General features: G+C 40.1%; 1 protein-coding gene across 1 annotated transcript; it reads right to left on the bottom strand.

Annotated features, from left to right (window-relative positions):
* Window positions 1-13028: 13028 nt before the first annotated feature.
* LOC137278722 (uncharacterized) lies at window positions 13029-18563 on the bottom strand. The gene is made up of 2 exons (XM_067811236.1): window positions 14876-18563; window positions 13029-14434 (listed from the first exon to the last, which is right to left on the bottom strand). Exons 1-2 carry the CDS (start codon window positions 18561-18563, stop codon window positions 13029-13031), a joined length of 5094 nt encoding a protein of 1697 aa, XP_067667337.1.
* Between the last annotated feature and the right edge of the window lie 3095 nt (window positions 18564-21658).

The following is a 21658-nucleotide window of genomic DNA, read 5'->3' as shown; positions in this document are numbered from 1 at the left end:
GAAAGCCGCTTTAAAACCTTCATACTGTTTGACATCACCCGAAAAAGTAGGAATGGAAACGCGTCTCAATTGCCTCCACATATCATTTCCCAAATTGTAACTGCTCGTCGCTACATTTTCTTGGGAAGATGTGTGCCTAACATGTTCTTGTGTAGGGGTTTCCGGCCTATTCAACTGACCTAAATCAATTGCACTGACTTGTGACATCTGACCTGAGTTAGCATCAATTAACCTAGACTGTGGTTCCACTTGCTGTGTGTGAGAATTGACAACAGGAATATACTTTCCTTTTTCAACCCTAAACAATCTAGATATTCCAGTTCTACCACTGCTAAATGAGCTCGCATCTGACCTAGCTCTCAAACACTCTTGAGCTCGTTCTTGTACTCCATTCCCAATTACTTCCATTTGGGTAATCTCGTCTGTAACTTTTGTCATGTTATCTCTATCTCCTATTCTTTGAAATGTTACAGACAACGACACACATATTTCGATAGCCCGCAGCTGATAATCATTAACTATGTCAATTGCATTTCTGATTTCTCTCCGGTTCTGAACATTCTGTTCATCAATAAGTCTCTCAAGTCCATTGGTTGCTTTAGTAAATGCAGATTTCGCTGTAGCCTTTTTGCGTTTAAGTTCTGCTATCTCGGTTACATAGTCACGGCCGTCATGGTTAATCTGTTTTGGTCCTGTTTGTGACATGTTTCAGTGTGTATGATTCACTAACTAATAGTGATCTAATCACACAGTACAATTGTTGACTACCTAACTTCAATTAAACTTACCTTAAAGCGTCCGCACAACCACTAACGTGCGAACTGAGCCCTATTCCCAGATATAACACAACATTAAACTTAACAACCACGCTCTGCTACCATTTTTGTTACGCAGTGTTCTATCAAAACTAAACTGCTCGCCAATCTAACAGATACAACATGGAAGGGGTCGTCAAAAACACGACCGCTCCCGTCCGAAGTTCTACCAAAACTCTTGAAAACTGCTATCGGGGGAAAAAACTCGTGCAGGCTCAACTCCACGTGTTTCACGAAGTCAAGAGTGTTTTCGCGAATGTTCGTATTTCAGAAACAAAACGCAGGCGAATACTCTACGTTCACAAACACCGTTCCTTCTCCTGAACAGCTACATTGTATACATCTGTGATGCAAGGTGTGCATTGCTACATTGTATACATTTCCTGTGATGGAAGTGTGCATTGCTATATTGCATACATCTCCTGTGATGCAAGGTGTGCATTGCTACATTGTATACATCTGTGATGCAAGGTGTGCATTGCTACATTGTATACATCTCCTGTGATGGAAGTGTGCATTGCTATATTGCATACATCTCCTGTGATGCAAGGTGTGCATTGCTATATTGCATACATCTCCTGTGATGCAAGGTGTGCATTGCTACATTGTATACTGACTATGTATCTCTTGTCAGTAATTACGTCACTTGTGATTTCTGTGGGCATTTCTGCACTGTTTAAATCTATCTTCACAGCAGGGGACACATGAAGATATTGCCTTCACACAAATAGAAGACACCATCTGTTAGATCCAATACACAACTGCAGTGTGCCAAATTTATGGTCCTATGAAATTTCTTCAGGATCACGGAATGATATGTTTGCAGTGGTCTTGGTAGCCAGTGAATTTTGTACTGATTGTGGAGAAAATCTACTAATATTATTTTGACCAGTGAAGTGCAGGACAACTAATTACTGCCTACTCACTGGTCCTGTAGTCATGTGGGAAAGTTTGCAAGGTTTCTTTCCCTGAGTATGAGGAGCTACATATATTCCACTCACCATTGTAAACCAAAAGTTACTGTGTTCTGTAATCTGATTGGTTGAAACACATGATTAAATGGTATTAGATTCCCGGAAACTGAAAGACTAGTCACCGCGTATTGACACGTAAACAATTGTTTTGTTATGTCATCAACAGTGGTGACGTCATTCAAATCATATTGTGACGTAAAGTTAGAATGACGTCACAAATGAGCAACTCCAGATGCTACCATGAGAACCAGCTGAAACGGCCAGCTGATGACACTTCACTGCTGTGTCCGTATTTGATGTAAACGAGTGCAGACACTAAAACCCCTTTGGTTTACTTTTGTGTCTACAATGTCGATAAACATCATGTGTTGGCCAATTTCCGGGTGTTATTGAGTATTTGAAGCACGGGAATATTTTTCATTTGAAACCTCCGCCTGACGCCGTCGGTTCTAAATGCATTCCCGTGCTTCAAATACTCAGTAACACCCGGAAATTGCCCAACACATGATGTCTCTCCTAAATGAGACACTCTTCAGTAAGCCAAAGAGATGGAAGATATTTAGGAATTTGTTAAAAGTACTGACTTTATGAATGTCTAAATAGTCATAGATGTACTGTCAATACCACCACTAAAGCCCATAACTATTAACAAAACATCTTCAGCTGAAGTATGTGGGAAACTTGAAATTAAACCACTCTGCCAGCTTAAGCTAGACAGATTCATTCTCCAACAAATGAGTCTACTTTCTGTAAATTAGAATACCCTTCCTTAAAGTAGCTTGTTATCATTACCGTAATTATTATTCAGAGAATGCTAACATCAGAACAACTTGTTGTGATGCATGAGGCGCTGTCTGATGTTTGCGGAGACCATGTAACCCTAAAGCACCAGAAGTATTTCCATCTCACTGATGGGGATATGATAGCCTGAAACAAATAAACATTGGATTGCCCTCTATCCAAGACCTCTTGTTTTCCTGTAACTATTGTACTGATTTAGATAAGGTCATAATATCAGCATATCTTGTCAGACCCCTCTTTTCTCATGAGAGGAACATTATGGTCACAAAGTGGCGACTGATTTTGACTGATGTGTGAACCAAAGGAAGGTAAATGTGACATTATTGAAGTTCAGTGAGGGTCAACTTACTCGTCCATCACATGTTGGTAAAGCCTGCATTCCAGTGTGACAGGAAACAGATGTAGTTGGGCAGGCAAACCAGGTACCTGTCATTGGTTCATTATGATTGTCAGAGGGCACCTGTTTTCATACATGAAGGGCTCACATAAGTATGTCCTGTTGGTCTGGCTTTGACACACTCTGAAGTATGGAACAACAACTAAACGTATTGAGAAGAGCATATCACAAAGGTATTACAGCCATCTGTACACTACCATTCTTGGACCAGACAAACAGGTGACTGATAGTATGACCACTCACTTGATAGTTGGGAATAATCCCTGCCATCATGTATCTACATGTACCACTGTTTGGGCTCATTTGATAATGGTTACTGGTACTCTAGATTCTGGTAGGTCTATGATTGGAGATTGTCTTCACTGGTGTAACACAACCTACTACTATATTGAATCAGGTCACTGGTGGAGGATTATCTTCATTTAAATACTAACTTAGCTCGGTCAGTTCACCAATGAGACATCATTTTCAGTTTTCAATACAAGTACTATCTATGTTTACACAGTTCAAAGAATAGAGATGGTTTCACTGACATCTTCAAGACAAGTACTATCTATGTTTACACAGTCCTCAGAGCAGATGGTTTCACTGACCTGTCCATGTATGGCACTATGACCAGAGTTAACAGAAGAGAGACTGACTTCACTGATAACTTCCTGTAAGTACTCAGTTCACAGTTGATCACCCCTGAAGTCTTCCAAATATCTACAGACTGTGCTAAATCAGAGAACAAAAGAATGATTGTTTATGCAGACTTCTTCCACGTAAGCACTTATTATGCCATGTGACAGCTGAGTAAGTGAGTGAGTATGGTTTTATGCCCATTTAGCAATATTCCAGCAATATCATATCAAGGAACACCAGACATACGCTTGACCTGGGTCTTTAGCATTACAAGGTTACCCCACCTACCATCACAGCCAAGAACTTCTCATGCATGAAATATACATACTACCCATCAAAAGTTTAGACTCACTTAAGGCACTCACTTTATATTGTGTATTCATATATCATTACATCAAAGATGAATGTCTCCACTAACTGTGGGGAACTAACTGCAAACTTTATGCAGATGAAATGAACTAGGATCATGAATCAAAGTGCTGAAAAACATGTTAAATATTGTGTATGTGAACAGCTGCATTCTGGTGTAAAGCTTAGTGAGTGAGTGAGTGAGTGAGTGAGTGAGTGGAGTTTTATGCCACACTCAGCAATATTCCAGCTATATGGCGGTGGTCTGTAAATAATCGAGTCTGGACCAGGCAATCCAGTGATCAACAACATGAGCATCAATCTGCGCAATTGGGAACCGATGACATGTGTCAACCAAGTCAGCGAGTCTGACCACCCGATCCCGTTATGGCAAGCATGGGCTGCTGAAGGCCTATTCTACCCCGGGACCTGATTGGGTCTCGTGAACGAAGTTGGCTGGTTTTGTTAAGAATGACTAAGTTTCATTTATTGAAATCATGACAATCTTTCCATGTTACAAATTTGTTTAATACAACAGTTTAAGTGTAAACAGTACCTTTAACAGTATAGAATATTTTGCAAAATCTATCATAGAACAGTTGACTAAAGTAAGTGGCTACATTAACAATAGTGAGACCAAACTTTTGATGGGTGGTACATATTCATGAAACTAATATAGGTAATTCACATTCCTGCCTCTGTTCAAGGACAACTCTGATATGATCATATTGCTTTATGATTACGCAGTCAGCCATAGACAAGCACATCTGAGAAGTGGATGATTCGTTCAATGCCGACAACAGTTATGTTTCACCAACACACTAAATCAGTGGTGCCTTTGAGTGTTTCATAACCATACTTTTCTGAGTATGAAACACTCAAGAAACACTTTATGTTTTCATATTGTTAACATTTATTTCATGTCATTTATTGCTGACTTTGGTCAATGGTAAGATCAGATGAACTCCATTCCTCATGCGGGGCAGTGGGATAGTCTTATGGTTAAAGCATTTGCTAGTCACACCAAAGACCCAGGTTTGATTCCCCACATGGGCACAATGTACGAAGCCCATTTCTGGTGTCCTTCCATCATGATATTGATGGAATATTGCTGAAAATGGGGTCAAACCATCCTCACTCACTTACTCATTCACTCACTCGCTCGCTCACCTTTTCATGGAAGGTTTCCTATCCTGCAGTCTCACAGAATTGCCTGCAATTTCAACTTCAAAAGAATAGAACTGGTCCTGTCACAGAAATTCATGAGCATAAAACATGACGTGATAATTCTCTCCAGGACGTCCTCATATGCAAGGCAAAGGCCTGACACCATGTTAAATATTTCCATATCTGATGAAAACTAACACTTTTTCCTCATCATAATATTTCAAAATAAACATGTTTTCCACAAAACTCACATATTTAATATTGTCCATCATAAACTTCAAGTTCTTTTGGATGTTTTGAGATTTATCTCTATGATTCTAGCAAATATAATGAAATGATTCTTAAGATAACCTACAAATGTCAAAAGCATGTGATATTGGTATGAGACCAGACATCAATGTAACATTTTAATTTCAAAATCAGTGAGTGATTGAGGAAGTATGGTTTGGCACCAACTGGACAATATTTCACTTTGGCACCCATTGCTGTCCCTGTGTGGGATCAAGCAGGCAGGGTTTTACCTTGACTAACAAACATGGTGTCCTGGGGAAGTCTAATAATTCGTTAAGAAGGTCCTGGGGAGTACTTACAGTGTGTAGAACAGTGTGTTGCTCATGTGGACTGACTGATGAAATGATGCACATAAATGCTTAGAAAGAAACAATCAAACACTCTACAAAGTCACAGATGCATTATGTGATGTGGGTACAGTGAGTAATATTGTGCATCCTTCTTGACACACTGAATTTTTTTCTGCATTCATTCTCACCATTTGCGTGTAGTTGATGCACATTTGCACATTGCATAAAACCTTCAGCAGGTCTAAGATGTTCATGTGTTAGGTTGAGTCAAAGGGCAATAGCACAGAGCAGCCAAACCTAGAAACATAATCAAGACATAATCAAACAGCAATACTCCAGTTTCAAAATTTCAGAGATTATCTAAGTTGATAATCTGAACACAAATTTTGAGAGGAGGGCCACATGAAAAAAAAATTAATGTTTGTTTTTTCTTGATCCTCCAAGAAAGTTTTTGCCAAAGATTTACTACGTGTTAGTGATTTAAAAGTCCAAAATACTTCAGTTTACAACCAACGTTTTTTTCTCACATCTTATTTTCACCGACCAAAAAAAGCACTGACATCACTCCACATTTACTGACTGTGTTGAAGAGAACCTCAACAGACACTCACCTCTTAAATACATGACTTGGCACAAGAATGTTATCAAAAACTGTCACAAATGGAAAAGAGGAATGTGATGTCTTGTGCACATGCCAACACAATCTCATCCCTTTTCTTGACCAACTAACCAACTTCTGGGGAAATCCTATAAACCACAAAATTAGAAAAATGTGTTTTCATCAATCCCCTCATGTGTTTGCACACTACAACATAGTGAGTTCCATTCATAGCCTCTACCTGAAGGTCTAGCCTAGTGATCCTGTGAGAATAACCTTTCATTCCCAGATGGGTGGGTCAGTTATATACTGCTCATGTTTCTTGTTTCAGAGATATAGCAAAAAGAAATCATAATATTTATACATGAACACAGATGCTCCTTCTCTTCTGTGGTCAAAATACACACTAAGATAAGGCCTAAATCAACTTAAGTCATCATTTTCAGTAACTCAAGTCCCTATTCAGATGCCTAACTAAACCCAGCCCCTAATTTAGCTACTCTAGGTTAGATATAGACCTCTGTGTAACGGACACCAGGATAGCCATAGATCCTCATTGTAGTCTGTCTCATAGTCTGTCATACAGACCCATAATATACCCAAGCAAGTCTTGATTGCCACAGCTTCAGAAAATGAAGAGAGCCATTGGGATCCTTTTTAACATATTATATTTTGCTTACTATGAACATTTTTTTCTGTAAAATATGGTCATTTTAAAGACCAGATGTTAGTCAATCTAATTCCAAGACCATAATGAATAAATAAATCCATCTCAAATCCTGAATGATCAGGTAAGTCAAGATTGCCTGTATGAAACTAAGCACTGTTCTGACAAACATTTATTTTTTATTATGTCAATATATATTTTCATATATCACAACTTCATCTCTGCGACTTAATGTTAGTCTGTCTTCCTTGTAGCTCTCTCTGGCCCCAGTAAAAGGGCCTGAATATTAATGACTGTGACATCTACTACAGAATAGCCCATACTTCAAGGACAATGTTAAATGAGGGCTTCTGATCAATAGCAAGGGTGTGATGAATTAAGTTATCCATCGACAGGTCTCCTCACAGAGATTCATCATACAAAGATAAATGATATTGTCTATACACAACCACTTGGGGAAGGTAGAGAGTCAAGACATATTATACATTAGATAAAAATATTATGACTGCAACAAATTTATCAAATATTATGCAAATATTTAGTGAGCCAACCCCACTCTTTTATATTCCTCATACATTTAGAGCATGAAACCAAACTGGAAATTTGCTTAACATCGACACAGAGCACACTTATGAGTGAGTCAGTTAAGTTTTACCCCGCACTCATCAATATTAAAGCCATATGGTGGTGGATTGTCAACACTCAAATCTGGACCAGACAATCCAGTGATCAACAGCATACACATCGATCTGCACAAATGGGAACTGATGATATGTCAACATCAGGAAGATTGACCACCCGACCCCATTAGTCACTCTTGCAACAAGCACAGTCACCTTTCTATAGATTGTTGAAGGTCTATTCTACTCCAGACATTCTTGGGTCCAGCAGACATATGAATATAGGATAAATAAAATAAACGTGATAATGTTTCAATCAGATTGAACCCTCATGTATGATACATATGCCAACATGGTATAGAGGGTATGTTTAAAGTTATTTGTAAATAAGTATGTTTAAATGTAATTTCACTCAATAGGTTTAAGAAGAGAAAAAATACAAGTTTTTATACAGTGACAATGACCCCCATGTCTGAGGTTCCAAGGTCACATTGTATTTTGGGAGCATTTGCCAAAATTTTATTGAGAAAGAACTGGCATCACTTGGATATGCACTCCTTTATATAGCTATCACATCACAATAACGACTGGTTTGATTGGCCACTGCTAACACAAGTGTCACATGAATGTATGCATTATGACAAGACAGATTTGAGTGAGGAAAAATATGAATATGAATTTAACATCACGTCAGCAATATTTCATTCATATTGTGATGAACAGGAGTTAAATACCATGGATGGATCTAAACATATGAATGAACACCTTCTTATTATCATCATGAAGGTGTCAATCCATTCTTTCTCATTCTTCCTTACCACTCCAACTCTGGTGTACACCACTGTGACATTGCTGGAATATTGTTAAAATTGGCATAAAACTCACTCCCTCAGTCCCAACTTGAACATATCTCTCAAAGAACTGATTTGAGTGAATTGGCTGACTAAGTTTATGATTACTTTGACAAGACCATATAATAGTATAATGTCTATCAGGTACATGCCAGACCGTATCGCTGATGGTTCATGATAAACTGTTGGAAAAGGCCGTCCCTCTATTATATGGTCTCTGCTTTCACCTAAGCTCATGGCATTATAAGTGATCTTGGAAACTTGACAGATGAAGTTTTTAAATAATATGGTCCCAATGGGTTTCTTTAGATTTGATCAGAAAGTTCAAACAACACTCCTTCGAGCGTAAATAACAAAACCCTGGCTGCTACATCAAGCTTCAGTTCTATACCAACCTCTCAGATTGCAATATAACATGGCTATCTGACCTTACAAGATTAATGTTTTGGATACCTTGTTCCCGTGGGGTCCCTGTGCGATGGTTGGATGCCTTGTTCCTGTGGGGCACTGTGGGATTGCATGACTGATATTGCATCCAGGACATGGTGCCTCCACACACAGCTTATCTCAAACTGTCTTGGATAGGATGCCTACCATCGCTGTGCACCTGTTGCCATATGTGGCTACCCTTGCTGATATCTTGTCATAAATGCCATAAAAAATATAAATGAGGGATAAACTTTTAAGAAGTTCTTTTGAACCTGAGAGCATTTTATGATATAGCTGTTGAAAAATATGCAATGATAGGTAAATAATTAACATCGTCAATGACTGCTTGATAATTTAATGTTTATAGCCTAGAGCTCTTACAGAAATGTCACCTTGCTCAATTTCTGTAAATGGGAAAAGTAAGTCTAATCAGAGGTACCAGTGGTGCTCTTGTGACCTCAACCTAATGAGATGTGTGTTCCCCCAAATGTTGCTGTGATGTATCTATATCTGTCAGCTGTAGTAATGTATCCTTCCTGTATGTAGGAGGTGATGGCTCGGACATCACGGCTCCAAGCATCTTGAGCCTTCATCTTGGGGAGCCTGCTGTACGGAGCTCTAGACTGATGCTCAGTCCATGGAATATATAACTGTGACTTTAACAAGTACCTGCATCTAAAATAAAATGCAGTCTTAATAAGAAGAATCTTTCAAAATTCTAGACTTGTTCATTTTGGGCTACAGCATTAGGGTAGAGGCTAGGAAGAAAGGAAGGAGTGTGTTTGAAAGACTGTGTGACTTGTTACACAGCACCTCTATGCAGTTCTCTTTTAAACGGTAAAGAAAAATGTTAACACAAGACCTTTGCCTTTGTTTTACAAACTACTGATAACACAAAAAGGAAACACAAGAATAAGTATAACTGTGAACAACACTGCCACTGATACAAGAATCTGCACTTTAGTTAAAATGGTCAAACCAAAATATAACACATGCTACGGCATGAACACGAATACACTCGTGTGTGAATGAATCTTGTATTCAGTCATTTTCAGCAGTAGTCCAGCATATCATTGCAACCTTTAATTAACTCAGTCTGAGAACCCAAATAAGCAATTGAAAGCATGAGCAAACAGCCCACAACACCGGATCACGGTGACACATATTCAGTCAAGGCACAGAGCCTGGTAGGTTGACATCATCCACACATATCACAACTCAGGTGAACTTTGGTCCTGTCGAGTACTGTATTGGTAACTGATAGCTCATGCAAGTTGTAGCACCTAACCAAAGCACATGTGTCTCCCAAGACAAGTGACTGTGACCTCAAAATATACCTCCATTCATTCAGCAATGAATGGGTACCCAGTTGGATGATATTGTAATGTGATTGTGAACCATCTAGCAACCATCTAGCACCTGACAGGCATCAGACTTTCAATATTTACAAGGTCGGTGGGAAATAATCTACAAAAGTGTACTAGCTCCAACATGGAAAACATAACAATACACAAATATGACATTGACAAAACTGATCCAGGCTAACTAACAGAAAGGGGAGTGCTAATGTCCATCCTGGATAAAATGTGTGCCTCTTGTTTGAGAGCCAAGTGAAATCTGGCCTCTATTATTGTAAGGCATGAGTGAGTGAGTGAGTGAGTGAGTGAGTGAGTGAGTGAGTGAGTGAGTGAGTGAGTGAGTGAGTGAGTGAGTGAGTGAGTGAGTGAGTGAGTGAGTGAGTGAGTGAGTGAGTGAGGCCGGGTAGAGTGGAGTGGAGTGGAGTTTTACACACCCTTCCGCAATATTGCAGCAATATCACAGCTGGGGACACAAGAAATGGGCTTCACACATTGTACCCATGTGGTGAATCAAACCCGGGTCTTAATTGTCAGAAGCAAATATTTTTACCACTAGGCTACCCTAACCACCGCGTAAAGCTTGCAGAACACAGCAATCCTATATTAATGCAGGGCATTACTTCACACAAATTGGGATGGTCACTGCACTATAAACGTACATCTGACCAATCGAGAGGCATAAGGTCAGACTTGTAATGTACTTAACATAATTTGTCAACAAATTAAGACATAGTATTCCACCGAGTAGAAACAGAATCTCCACCACAGAGATGTTTAAATATGCATTTATCATACACTTTTTAAAAAATCAATCCACTTTAAGTGAAACCAAATGAAATTCTGTTTTTGTAGGTTGAGAGAAGAAATATATTTTGAGGTGATGCCAGGATATACATATCTCATGGTAGGTTCAAGAGCTGTCAGTGACCTATGCCTTTACGAGGAGACAGTTAAATAATGACAAATCCAAACAATAACATGACATAAGATGCCATATTTTGACAACTGTGCTGTGTATTTTCTCCCTCCATGGGACAGAGGTCAATACTAATGGCTTGCCTGTTGTGGCATGGCTGATGTTCGGTATGGTAATAACGAATATTTATTCACATGTGATATCGTCTGTTATTGCCTGGAAAGGGAGTGACTGTTTTCGCTCAAGAAGGCTTGTTTATCATGTAGTTTATTTCTGTTTTTTCTCACACAGTGTTTTTTTGGACCAAATGGATTTTAGAAATATGGAGGAGATGAATGTTTTATTTAATCACAAACTTTAAGAGGTTACATGACAGCATAGAGAGCATGTACACCGTCACGTTTTGTTTAAGAACCCCAAAAAGATAACAAGTATGCCATTTCTGTATTCAGAAATGTTGGAATTCAACTACAAGTAACATTGTGCAGAACAATCATTTTGTCAAATTAAGCCCATTTGCATGTTTGTGTTAGTATTTTTGTGTGTACATGCTTATGTTACAGTCAATGTCTACAATCAGCACATATGTATAATGACTGAAAATCAGTCAGTGTGTACACTACCTCATTCCCTCAATTGTTGTGTTCATTGTCTAAAATGTCAAGGCATTGTGTACACTGCCTGTTGAGCAGCAGTGGAAGACTTAAAAATAACTCAACAATTTTCAAAGCTCATATAGTTTTACTTGCATACCTTTGAATCGACGAAATAATCCAAAGTGACTTTATCCCCCAACATATCCTGATTTGACACAACATACGACACGATACAGACAACGGCCCTCATGTGGCCACTGAACCACCATGTGGTTTAAATTGAAGTCCGAATTTGACTTCTTGGCGATTGTGCCCTGATTCGGCACTGACTGTGAGACAGTCACCGATAGCGTGGCTGCCCCAACGAAAACATATCTAAAACTGTCCGAATTTGACTTCCAACAATTGTGCCCTCATTCGGCACTAACTGCGAGACAGTCACCGATAGCGTGGCTGCCCCAACGAAAACATATCTAGAACTGTCCCTGCTCAGTGTCCGTGTACACCGATGCAGGCGTCTGTGCGTGTTGCACGTTTTTCACGAATCGCTGGCCACTGTGTTCAAGTGGTGCGTTCGTGCGAATGTTTTGGGTTTCCTTCTGTCCATTCCCCCCACTATGATAACGACATGTTTATCATAATTCTGCATGAGTAAGTGAGTTTAGTTTTACGCCGCACTCAGCAATATTCCAGCTATGTAGCGGCGGTCTGCTAATATCAAGTCTGGACCAGACAATCCAGTGATCAACAACATGAGCATCGATCTGCGCAATTGGAAACCGATGACATGTGTCAACAAAGTCATTAAGCCTGACTACTGGTTCCCATTAGTCGCCTCTTACGACAAGCATAGTCGCCTTTTATGGCAAGCATGGGTTGCTGAAGGCCTATTCTACCCCGGGACCTTCACGGGTCATCATAAATTCTACAACAATCGTCACAATGTAATATTCACAAAATAATTCACATTTCACATGTTCTGAAACTGAAAAAGAATACTGTCAGTTTATAGTTCACACAATTCTGAAAAGAAACACGATGACTCTCCTCTGAAAAATAACAATCACATATTCACACATGAAGTCAATGCACATTTTTCTTGTGAATGTCAGTTATGAAAATGTCCAACATGTACATACAATATTGTCCCTTCCTGGTGTCTTACTGTTCCTCTCCTCTCTTTTTCGTCTTCTCCGTTCGGTCCTCTAATGTTCTATCCTCTTTCTTATCTGTTCTGTTCCATCCTCTTGTCTGTTTTGCTCCTTCCTCCTGTCTGTTCTGTTCCATCATCTTGTCTGTTCTCTTCCATCTGTCCATTCCAAAGGGCATACTTTTGTGACTGGCCTAGTAATTATACCTTTGTCTGTTTTAATGTCTACCACTCGCACATGGCCATCTGTTCCTGGATATGTCCTTGTGATGATTCCAAGTTTCCAAGTTCCTCGTGGTGCTTCTGGCGATATAATGGTCACCACGTCATCCACTTGTAGATCACGGCTGGGTGAAAACCATTTCTTTCGCGTCTGTATTGACGGCAACCACTCCTTCATCCAACGCTTCCAGACATGACGGACAAGTTCCTGCACTCGCCTCCATCTCTTCATCGGGCTATAAGGTGTGTTATCCACAGAATCAGGAGCAAATATCCCCCCACTTTGACCATGTAAAAAGTGGTTAGGTGTCAGAGGAACGTCGTCATGTGGATGAGCACTTTGATAAGTCAAAGGCCGGGAGTTTATTAGACTTTCAGCACCAACAAACGCTGTCACCAGCTCCTCATCTGTTATATCTCCAGATCCCAGAATGGCATATATAGCTCGCTTGGCAGCCTTAATCATGGACTCAAAAACTCCACCAAAGCTAGGAGCATGAGGAGGATTAAACTTCCAGGTCACTCCTCTATTAGCCAATGATGACTTCACCTTCTCTGTGTCCAGTTGAGCAACAAGCTGTTTCAGTTCATTTACTGCGCCAATAAAATTTGTACCGTTATCTGAAAGGATTTCTTTGGGTAGCCCTCGTCTACTAGCCATCCTGTAGAACGCATTAAGAAAAGAGTCGCTGTCCAGTGCATACGACATCTCCAAATGTACTGCTCTTGTAACTAAGCAAGTGAAGAGGCACAAATAGCGTTTTTGTCTGGACTTTCCACGCCCCTGAATCGTAAGAAATGGCCCAGCATAGTCAACACCTGTCTGTTCAAAAGCTCTAAGTGAATACCTCAAACGCATCTTTGGAAGTGGCGCCATTATCTGAGCTGTAGGTTTTGCCTTTTGTCTACGACTATGTGTACACTCTCGTTCCCATTCGCGGATCTCCTCACGGCCAGCAATGATCCAAAAACGAGATGACAAAACAGCAAGCATTTGATTTGTACCAATAACATGATTGCCATCCTCATGATGTTTCTTAACAATCAGCTTCGTCACCCAGTGTTTTCTGGGCAAAATGATTGGGAACTTTGTTTGGTACGGCAAATAGTCTGCATGTGTGAGTCTACCATCAGACCTAAGAAGACCATCATCATCCAGAACAGGATGAAGATTAATGAGTTTGCTACTTTTGGAAATAGACTTTCCCTTTGCGACTGCCAAATATTCCTTAGAGAATGCATCCTTCTGTGCATTACAAATGATGCGTTTTTCAGCATCAGCAATTTCGTCTGTGGTTAAGCAAACCTGTTGTCTTTCAGCTGATTTAACAGAAGCATTGTTGAGGAATCTGTACACCCATGCAGTAAGGCGTGTATACCTATTCCAATCTGAAAACCTGGTAGGTTCTAATCACCATACTGAATCTGAAACTGTCACGAGCGATACAGCCGTGTTTCTCAGTTCAGAGGTGGGTGATATCTTGACATTCATTTTTTGTTCAGGCCATTTGTTTTCATTACATAGCAGAAATTCTGGACCATGCATCCAAGAAGCAGAGAACAATTTTTGAACTGATGTTCCTCTGGTAAGAATATCTGCTGCATTTAATTCTGAAGGAACTTGCTTCCATTGGGAAGTGTCAGTATGTTCATGAATGTAGCCAACGCGGTTGGCTACAAATGGTTTAAAGTAACGACTGTGGTTCTTGATCCAACATAATGCATTCATACTATCAGTCCACAGTACTGAACAGGAAGTACTGATTTCAAGGGCATGAGAAACAGCCAACATCAACCGAACTCCCAAAACAGCTGCCATTACCTCCAGCCGGGGAATGGAGAAACTCTTCAAAGGAGCCACCCGACATTTAGCGGCCACTAGGTGACTTGAGCTGTCACCGTTTTGGTAAGTGCTAACATAATACAAGACTGCGCCATACGCGTCCTTGGCGGCATCCACAAATACATGCATTTTTGCTGTTGAGATATCAGATTTCATTTGTAAACATCTTGGAAATCTTAATCTATCTAACTGATTTCTCTCTTTGATCCATTGTGAGGCTTCATCTTTCAGATCATGATCAAGCACATCATCCCAGTCCATGCCTGACAACCACAATTGTTGCATGATGATCTTTGCTCTTATGTGAAATGGAGCAACAAAACCAAGGGGATCAAACAGTTTAGCAAGCTCTCTGAGAAATCCTCTCTTGGTAAGTGGCAAGTCCTCTTCTATGATTGGACTACGGAAGCTGAATTCATCATTCTGAGCTACCCAGACAAGACCTAATGTTTTTGCTGATGGTAATTCATCCTTAGCCAAGTTGACTTCAGATACTCTGTCCTCAATAGGAATGTTTTTCAGGACTTCTGGAGAATTTGATAACCATTTTCTAGATCGCATGCCCGCTCTTCCCCACAATGCTGTGAGTTGTTTGTACAATTCGATAGCATCATCCACTTCTGGAACTGAGTCCATACCATCATCCATGTACGTGGATTTACAAACAGTCTTAGCAGCTTTTGGGAATAGATGCTCAAATTTCCTTGCATTTACCCTGGAAATATATTGAGCCAGGAAAGGGGAGGCATTCATACCAAACACTACTCTCTGAAATTCATATATCTGTGGTATTTCTGATTGGTTTAATGATCTCCATAAGAACCTAAAGTATGAACAGTCTTTGGCTGGAATTCCTATTTGCAAATACATTTCAGCAATGTCACAAACCAAAGATATTTGGTGCTTGCGGAATCTAAGTAGTATCTCAAACAAGTCACCCTGAAGTTTCGGACCCTGGTGTATGATATCATTCAGTGAAGTACCCTGACATTTCGCTGAAGCATCAAAAACAACTCTGACTTTGGTTGTACTTCTGTCTGGGCGTATCACAGGAAAATGTGGTAAGAACCACTGACTGTCAGAAGTGTCTTCATTTGCAGAGACAATCCGGATGTATCCCTTTGCATGGTAGTCTGAAAGAGTTTTATTATAAACTTCAGCTACGGATGGGTTTTTTAACAGTTTTTTCTCTGTATTACAGAGACGTTTATAGGCCATGTTGTAATTGTCAGGAAGTCTTTTAGCATCTGCTTTCCAAGGTATGCCAACCACGTATTGGTCATTTTCATATGTGACCGATTTCTGCACAAAGTCAACAACCGCTTCATCTTGCTTTGTCAAGATTGGTTCTGATGACCGAAACTCTTCTACCTCCCAAAACTTATGAAGCATAGAGTTAAGTTCAATTTCCTTGTCATTTGAGAAGTACGTGCGAGAATGTCTGTAATGTCCTGACTGTTCAGGAACACATCCCACACATGTCCACCCAAGAGGAGTAAGTCTGGCCATTGGTTCTCCATCAGAGCCAGAAACGTCCTCATAAGAGCGATGTAATTCCAAATAATCCATCCCAATAAGTAAATCAACGATGTGAGGGGCTTTTACCTTAGGGAACTGAATGTCTTGCAAATGTGACCATCGTTTAGAATGCTTTTGCCAGTCAACAACTTGCATTTGGCCGGTGACCCGAGTGGTAGTTAAAGCAGACATCATTAGATCAACTGAGCCATCCATGCTTTCAAGACCAAACTGAACTGTCGTTGTCTGAAAATTCTCACTTTGTCCATTAAGAACATTGACAGATATATTTCGTACTTGACCCACTAAGCCCAACTGTGAGGATACATCTTCATTAATGTACGTTTGTGTACTCGCATCGTCTAACAATGCATTTACCACAATTCTGTTTGGGCCGCTTTTAAGAACAACAGGTATTGTCCGGAGTGAAAGTAGAGTAGACTTATCAGGTTTTGTGGACGACATTGTTGTGATCTTTGTAACTTGGACTGCATCGTTGTTACTAGTCAAATGTTGCTGTGGCTGTTGTGTATTGTCATTGTTGTTATTTGGTACAAAATGGTGAATGCTATTTCTCTTTGAATGTAGTAACTGATTATGTGAAGCAGGACAGTTGTCAATACCACATTTGATGTTGCGTCTGCATGTTTTTCCAAAGTGATTGAAACCAAAACACCTGAAGCAAAGCTTTAACTGCTTGACAGTTTCCCATCTCTTTGGGACAGTCATTGATTTGAATTTTCTACATGTTACAATGTCATGGTTGTCCATATGACACAACGGACATTTGTGGTCTCTAGCAACCTGCTTGTTACCAAAGAAAGACCCTAATTTGTTAGAACCTTTATGGATTGTTGTCTTTCCTTTAGCAGCTACCCCATGGATTGTTTCCGAAGCAATGACCTGAAATTCTGCCTCCATTAAGACCCACTCACGTAATGCTTCAACTGACTCCTGTCGTTGAGTTTCAAAAATCCATCTTTGGTACTGACTAATCATGGATGCTGTCATTTTCTTCAGGAGTTGAACATAGAGGGACCCATTACCTAACTCCTCAAACCTATCAGAATCCCTCATGTTTACAACAACTACATCCAACATATCAGCAAACTGTTCAAAGTCCTTTGCATTGCCGGGTCGCACTGGCCTAAAAGATGATATTTCTTCCATTTGGAGAGCTATGTGACGTCTCATACCACCAAATTTACGTTCTAATCTCTCAAGTGCTACCCCATATGCCGTTGCACTGTGACCTAAGTCTTGGATGACCTTCATTGCATCACCACTAACATATTGTCGCAACTGAAGTAGTTTATATTCTGGTGTGGCAGGTGCTTTGTCTATACATGCTATAAAAGCAGCCTTCCAGGCTTCATATGACTTGGCATCCCCATTAAAGACAGGTATAGACACGCGTTTCAGCTGCTTCCACATGTCTTTGCCAGTGTCATAACTATGTGAAAGTGTAGGTGCCCTATGATCATATCTGTCTGAGTGGTCCCTAACCATGTGAAATGGTTCATTGTTTTGTTCTTGAATTCCTGACTCACCTGTGACAACATTTTTACAAGTAGCAGTGTTTACAGGAACAGCTTTCACGTCTACCTTCCTTTTAGAATTAGATGTTTGTGAGCTATGTGTTACAGAGTCTGGCCTATTCCTGAGATAGTCCTGTGCATCATGTTGAGCCTTAGTACCTATTTGTTCTAACAATTCTCCTTCATCAGTGACTTTGGCCATTTTTTGTTTATCACCAACAGTTTCAAACATTTCTGACAGGTTCACGATAACTTCCAAAGCCTTAAGCTGACAACTGCTTAATTTATCTATGGCTTCCCTTATTTCTATTCTTGATGGCATCTCTTCTTGCTCCATTAATTTCTCCAGAGCATTTTTTGACTTGGTGAAAGCTGACTTTGCAATCATTTTTTGCCTCTTAAGACTATTTATTTTAGTTTCATAATCATTTTTATCATTGTCTGAAATACCATCAGACCCAGGTAGAGACATGTCTGCAACTGTCTCAAGTGTATGCTCAGCTTCATCCATCTCCCCCTTCATTTGAGATGTCACACCAGCGCGAGACATGGTTGTAATTCAACAGATTTTCAACAACGTTCATCAAAATTCAACATACAACCCGTCCGTGGTACAACTCAGCGTACACCTATCAAGGCAATCGTATTTAGATAAAGACAATACACACTTGTGCTTTATCTTTCATGATAATCGATGAAAATGCAATACTTGTGAAATCACACTTTCAACAACGTTAATTCAAAATTCAACATACAACCCGTCCGTGGTACAACTCAGCGTACATCTATCAAAGCATCGGTGTTTAGATAAACACAATGCACACTTGTGTTTTATCACACACCCATGATGCAACATAATCAATGAAAATACAATGTCAATTGAAATCAAAATAGTGTGCGATAAAGCAAAGAATGGTATAGCAATAACCACGCTCTGCTACCATTTGTTGAGCAGCAGTGGAAGACTTAAAAATAACTCAACAATTTTCAAAGCTCATATAGCTTTACTTGCATACCTTTGAATCGACGAAATAATCCAAAGTGACTTTATCCCCCAACATATCCTGATTTGACACAACATACGACACGATACAGACAACGGCCCTCACGTGGCCACTGAACCACCATGTGGTTTAAATTGAAGTCCGAATTTGACTTCTTGGCGATTGTGCCCTGATTCGGCACTGACTGTGAGACAGTCACCGATAGCGTGGCTGCCCCAACGAAAACATATCTAAAACTGTCCGAATTTGACTTCCAACAATTGTGCCCTCATTCGGCACTAACTGCGAGACAGTCACCGATAGCATGGCTGCCCCAACGAAAACATATCTAGAACTGTCCCTGCTCAGTGTCCGTGTACACCGATGCAGGCGTCTGTGCGTGTTGCACGTTTTTCACGAATCGCTGGCCACTGTGTTCAAGTGGTGCGTTCGTGCGAATGTTTTGGGTTTCCTTCTGTCCACTGCCTGATTAATTAACCAAATTATTATATTATCATTATATATATATTTAATGCTGCACTCAGTAATATTCAATCTGTATGGGTTGCAAATGAATCTATTTCAGTTGGAACCACACAATTCAGTGATATACATTTCACTAGCAACAACGTAAGAGTCAGGGTATAATGACAAGCATTCATGCAAGACACCAAATCTTACTACTGTTCCACGGATTCCAATGAGCCATAAAAATACATGTATACACTCAATATACTTAACCCAGATCTGTTCAGGTGAGCCACAAGTAAATAGCCAGGGAAACCAACATCTTCTAAACAAAGCCTCTGGTCAGGTGAGACACAAGCAAGTGCCAAGGAAACCAAGACCTCCTGTACAGAACCCGTGCCAGATCTGGTCAGGTGAGCCACAGTAAGAGCCATGGAAATAAAAACTGCCATGCAGAACCACTGGACAGGTGAGCTACAAGAAAGAGCCATGAAAACCAATGCCCACTTTACAGAAGTCAGGTCTGATCAAGTAAGCTATAAGCAAAGGCAAAACCAGAACCTAGATATGGTGAGGTGAGCTACATCACAATATGTACCACAATAATCATTTGTGGTTTGAACACACAGACAAACAGTCCCTGCTGAGCATTGTGGTGTGGGGCCACCTGGTGGTATGTCAAGAGCAATACACTTACCTGTAGGGCACAGAGGCCAACGCAGGTACAGTCAGAAATCAGCTAGCTCTTTCATGTCAACAATGTGTGCCAAAGACTCACAGCTAGCTTGGCAATCTCTGGAATGGCAAGGAAATCATTTTTAGACACTGTAAACCTCCACCCTACTTACATTACAGACAGAAGGTGAAGTGGAAAACTGAGCTTTGTGATCAGCATTGGAACGAACCATCAGCAAGACAACCATACTTGCAGAACAAGGAACTGCAACTGTCCATTAGTTAACAGAACCAATAACAAAACTTATTTAACAGAGGACAACCAAGGACTGTACATTTCTACAAGCAATACAATCAAGGAATGGACCTTCCTACAGGCAGTACAACCAATTACTGGACCTTTCGAAACCAATTACTGCACCTTTCTACAACCAATTACTGGACCTTTCTACAGACAGTACAATCAAGGACTGGACCTTTCTACAGACAGTACGAATGATTACTGGACTTGTTGAACAAAGTGTGCAACCAATCTCTGAACCTTTCTACAGGCAGTACAACCAGTTACTGCACATTTTCAGTAGACAGTACTACCAATTACTGGACTTTTCTACATACAGTACAAGCACGGAGTGACCCTTTTAACCGACAGTACAACCAATTACTTGACTTTTCTACAGAAAGAGTAACCAATTATGGACCTTTCTACAAACAGTTCAACCTATAACCAGATCTTTCTACAGTCAGTACAACCGATTACTGGACTTGCTTTACAAAGTCTAAAACCAAGGAGTGGACCTTTTTAACAGACAGTACAACGAATTACTAGACCTTTCTACAGGCAGTACAACCAATTACTGGACCTTTCTACAGACATTGCAATCAATTTCTGGACCTTCTACAGGCAGTACAACCATCACTGGACTTTTATCAACCTACATTACCACCAAAGACTGGACCTTTTAATCAGACACTACACACCAAGGACTGGGCAATGTGCATATAACATCTGATGTAACATGAACATGACAATCGACATCAATTGCGTTTCCAAAAATAATAATTAATTTTATCTAAATAGCATCTAAGGACCAGTGTGGATCATTCCTAGACCAGCAACATTAGTACTAAACTGTCATAAATCTATGTTAACTTTAGGGAGTTATGATCATCTTTGAACTGGGATGGCTTTGTACATAATTACGCCCTGGAACTTGCTCTACAAAGTGAAAATGCTCTAGCAAAGTGGTCAGAAGATCTTCTCTACTCAGAATAAGACTGTTCCTGTGGATTGTTTTGTGGACCAAGATCATGAACAAGGTCCTGAGCAAGACAAAAATGACCACTGGTGTGACCTTCATGGAGGTGAAATCTACGTGTTCTCATCATCACTGGAGTCTAAGTGATGACCTAAATAACACCCACTTGATTATTAGCTTCAGTGAGAGACTGTATCAACATTATGCAAATAACCCTGATAAAACAACCCTAAACATCAAGTCTCTTGGCAAAGTTACAT

This window comes from Haliotis asinina, chromosome 3 (genome assembly GCF_037392515.1).
Source record: "Haliotis asinina isolate JCU_RB_2024 chromosome 3, JCU_Hal_asi_v2, whole genome shotgun sequence".
NCBI classification, from domain to species: Eukaryota; Metazoa; Mollusca; class Gastropoda; order Lepetellida; family Haliotidae; genus Haliotis; species Haliotis asinina.
Note: the sequence above shows the minus strand (reverse complement) of the source record. Positions and strands in the feature narration are given on the sequence as shown.

Excerpts from the sequence above, each read along its gene's own strand:
- LOC137278722 (XM_067811236.1), bottom strand. The coding sequence starts at position 18,563 with ATGTCTCGCGCTGGTGTGACATCTCAAATGAAGGGGGAGATGGATGAA. Across the intron at positions 14,435-14,875 it reads TTCTCATGCCCTTGAAATCA|CTGAAAGACAACAGGTTTGC; the intron begins GTACTTCCTGTT and ends CTGTTAAATCAG.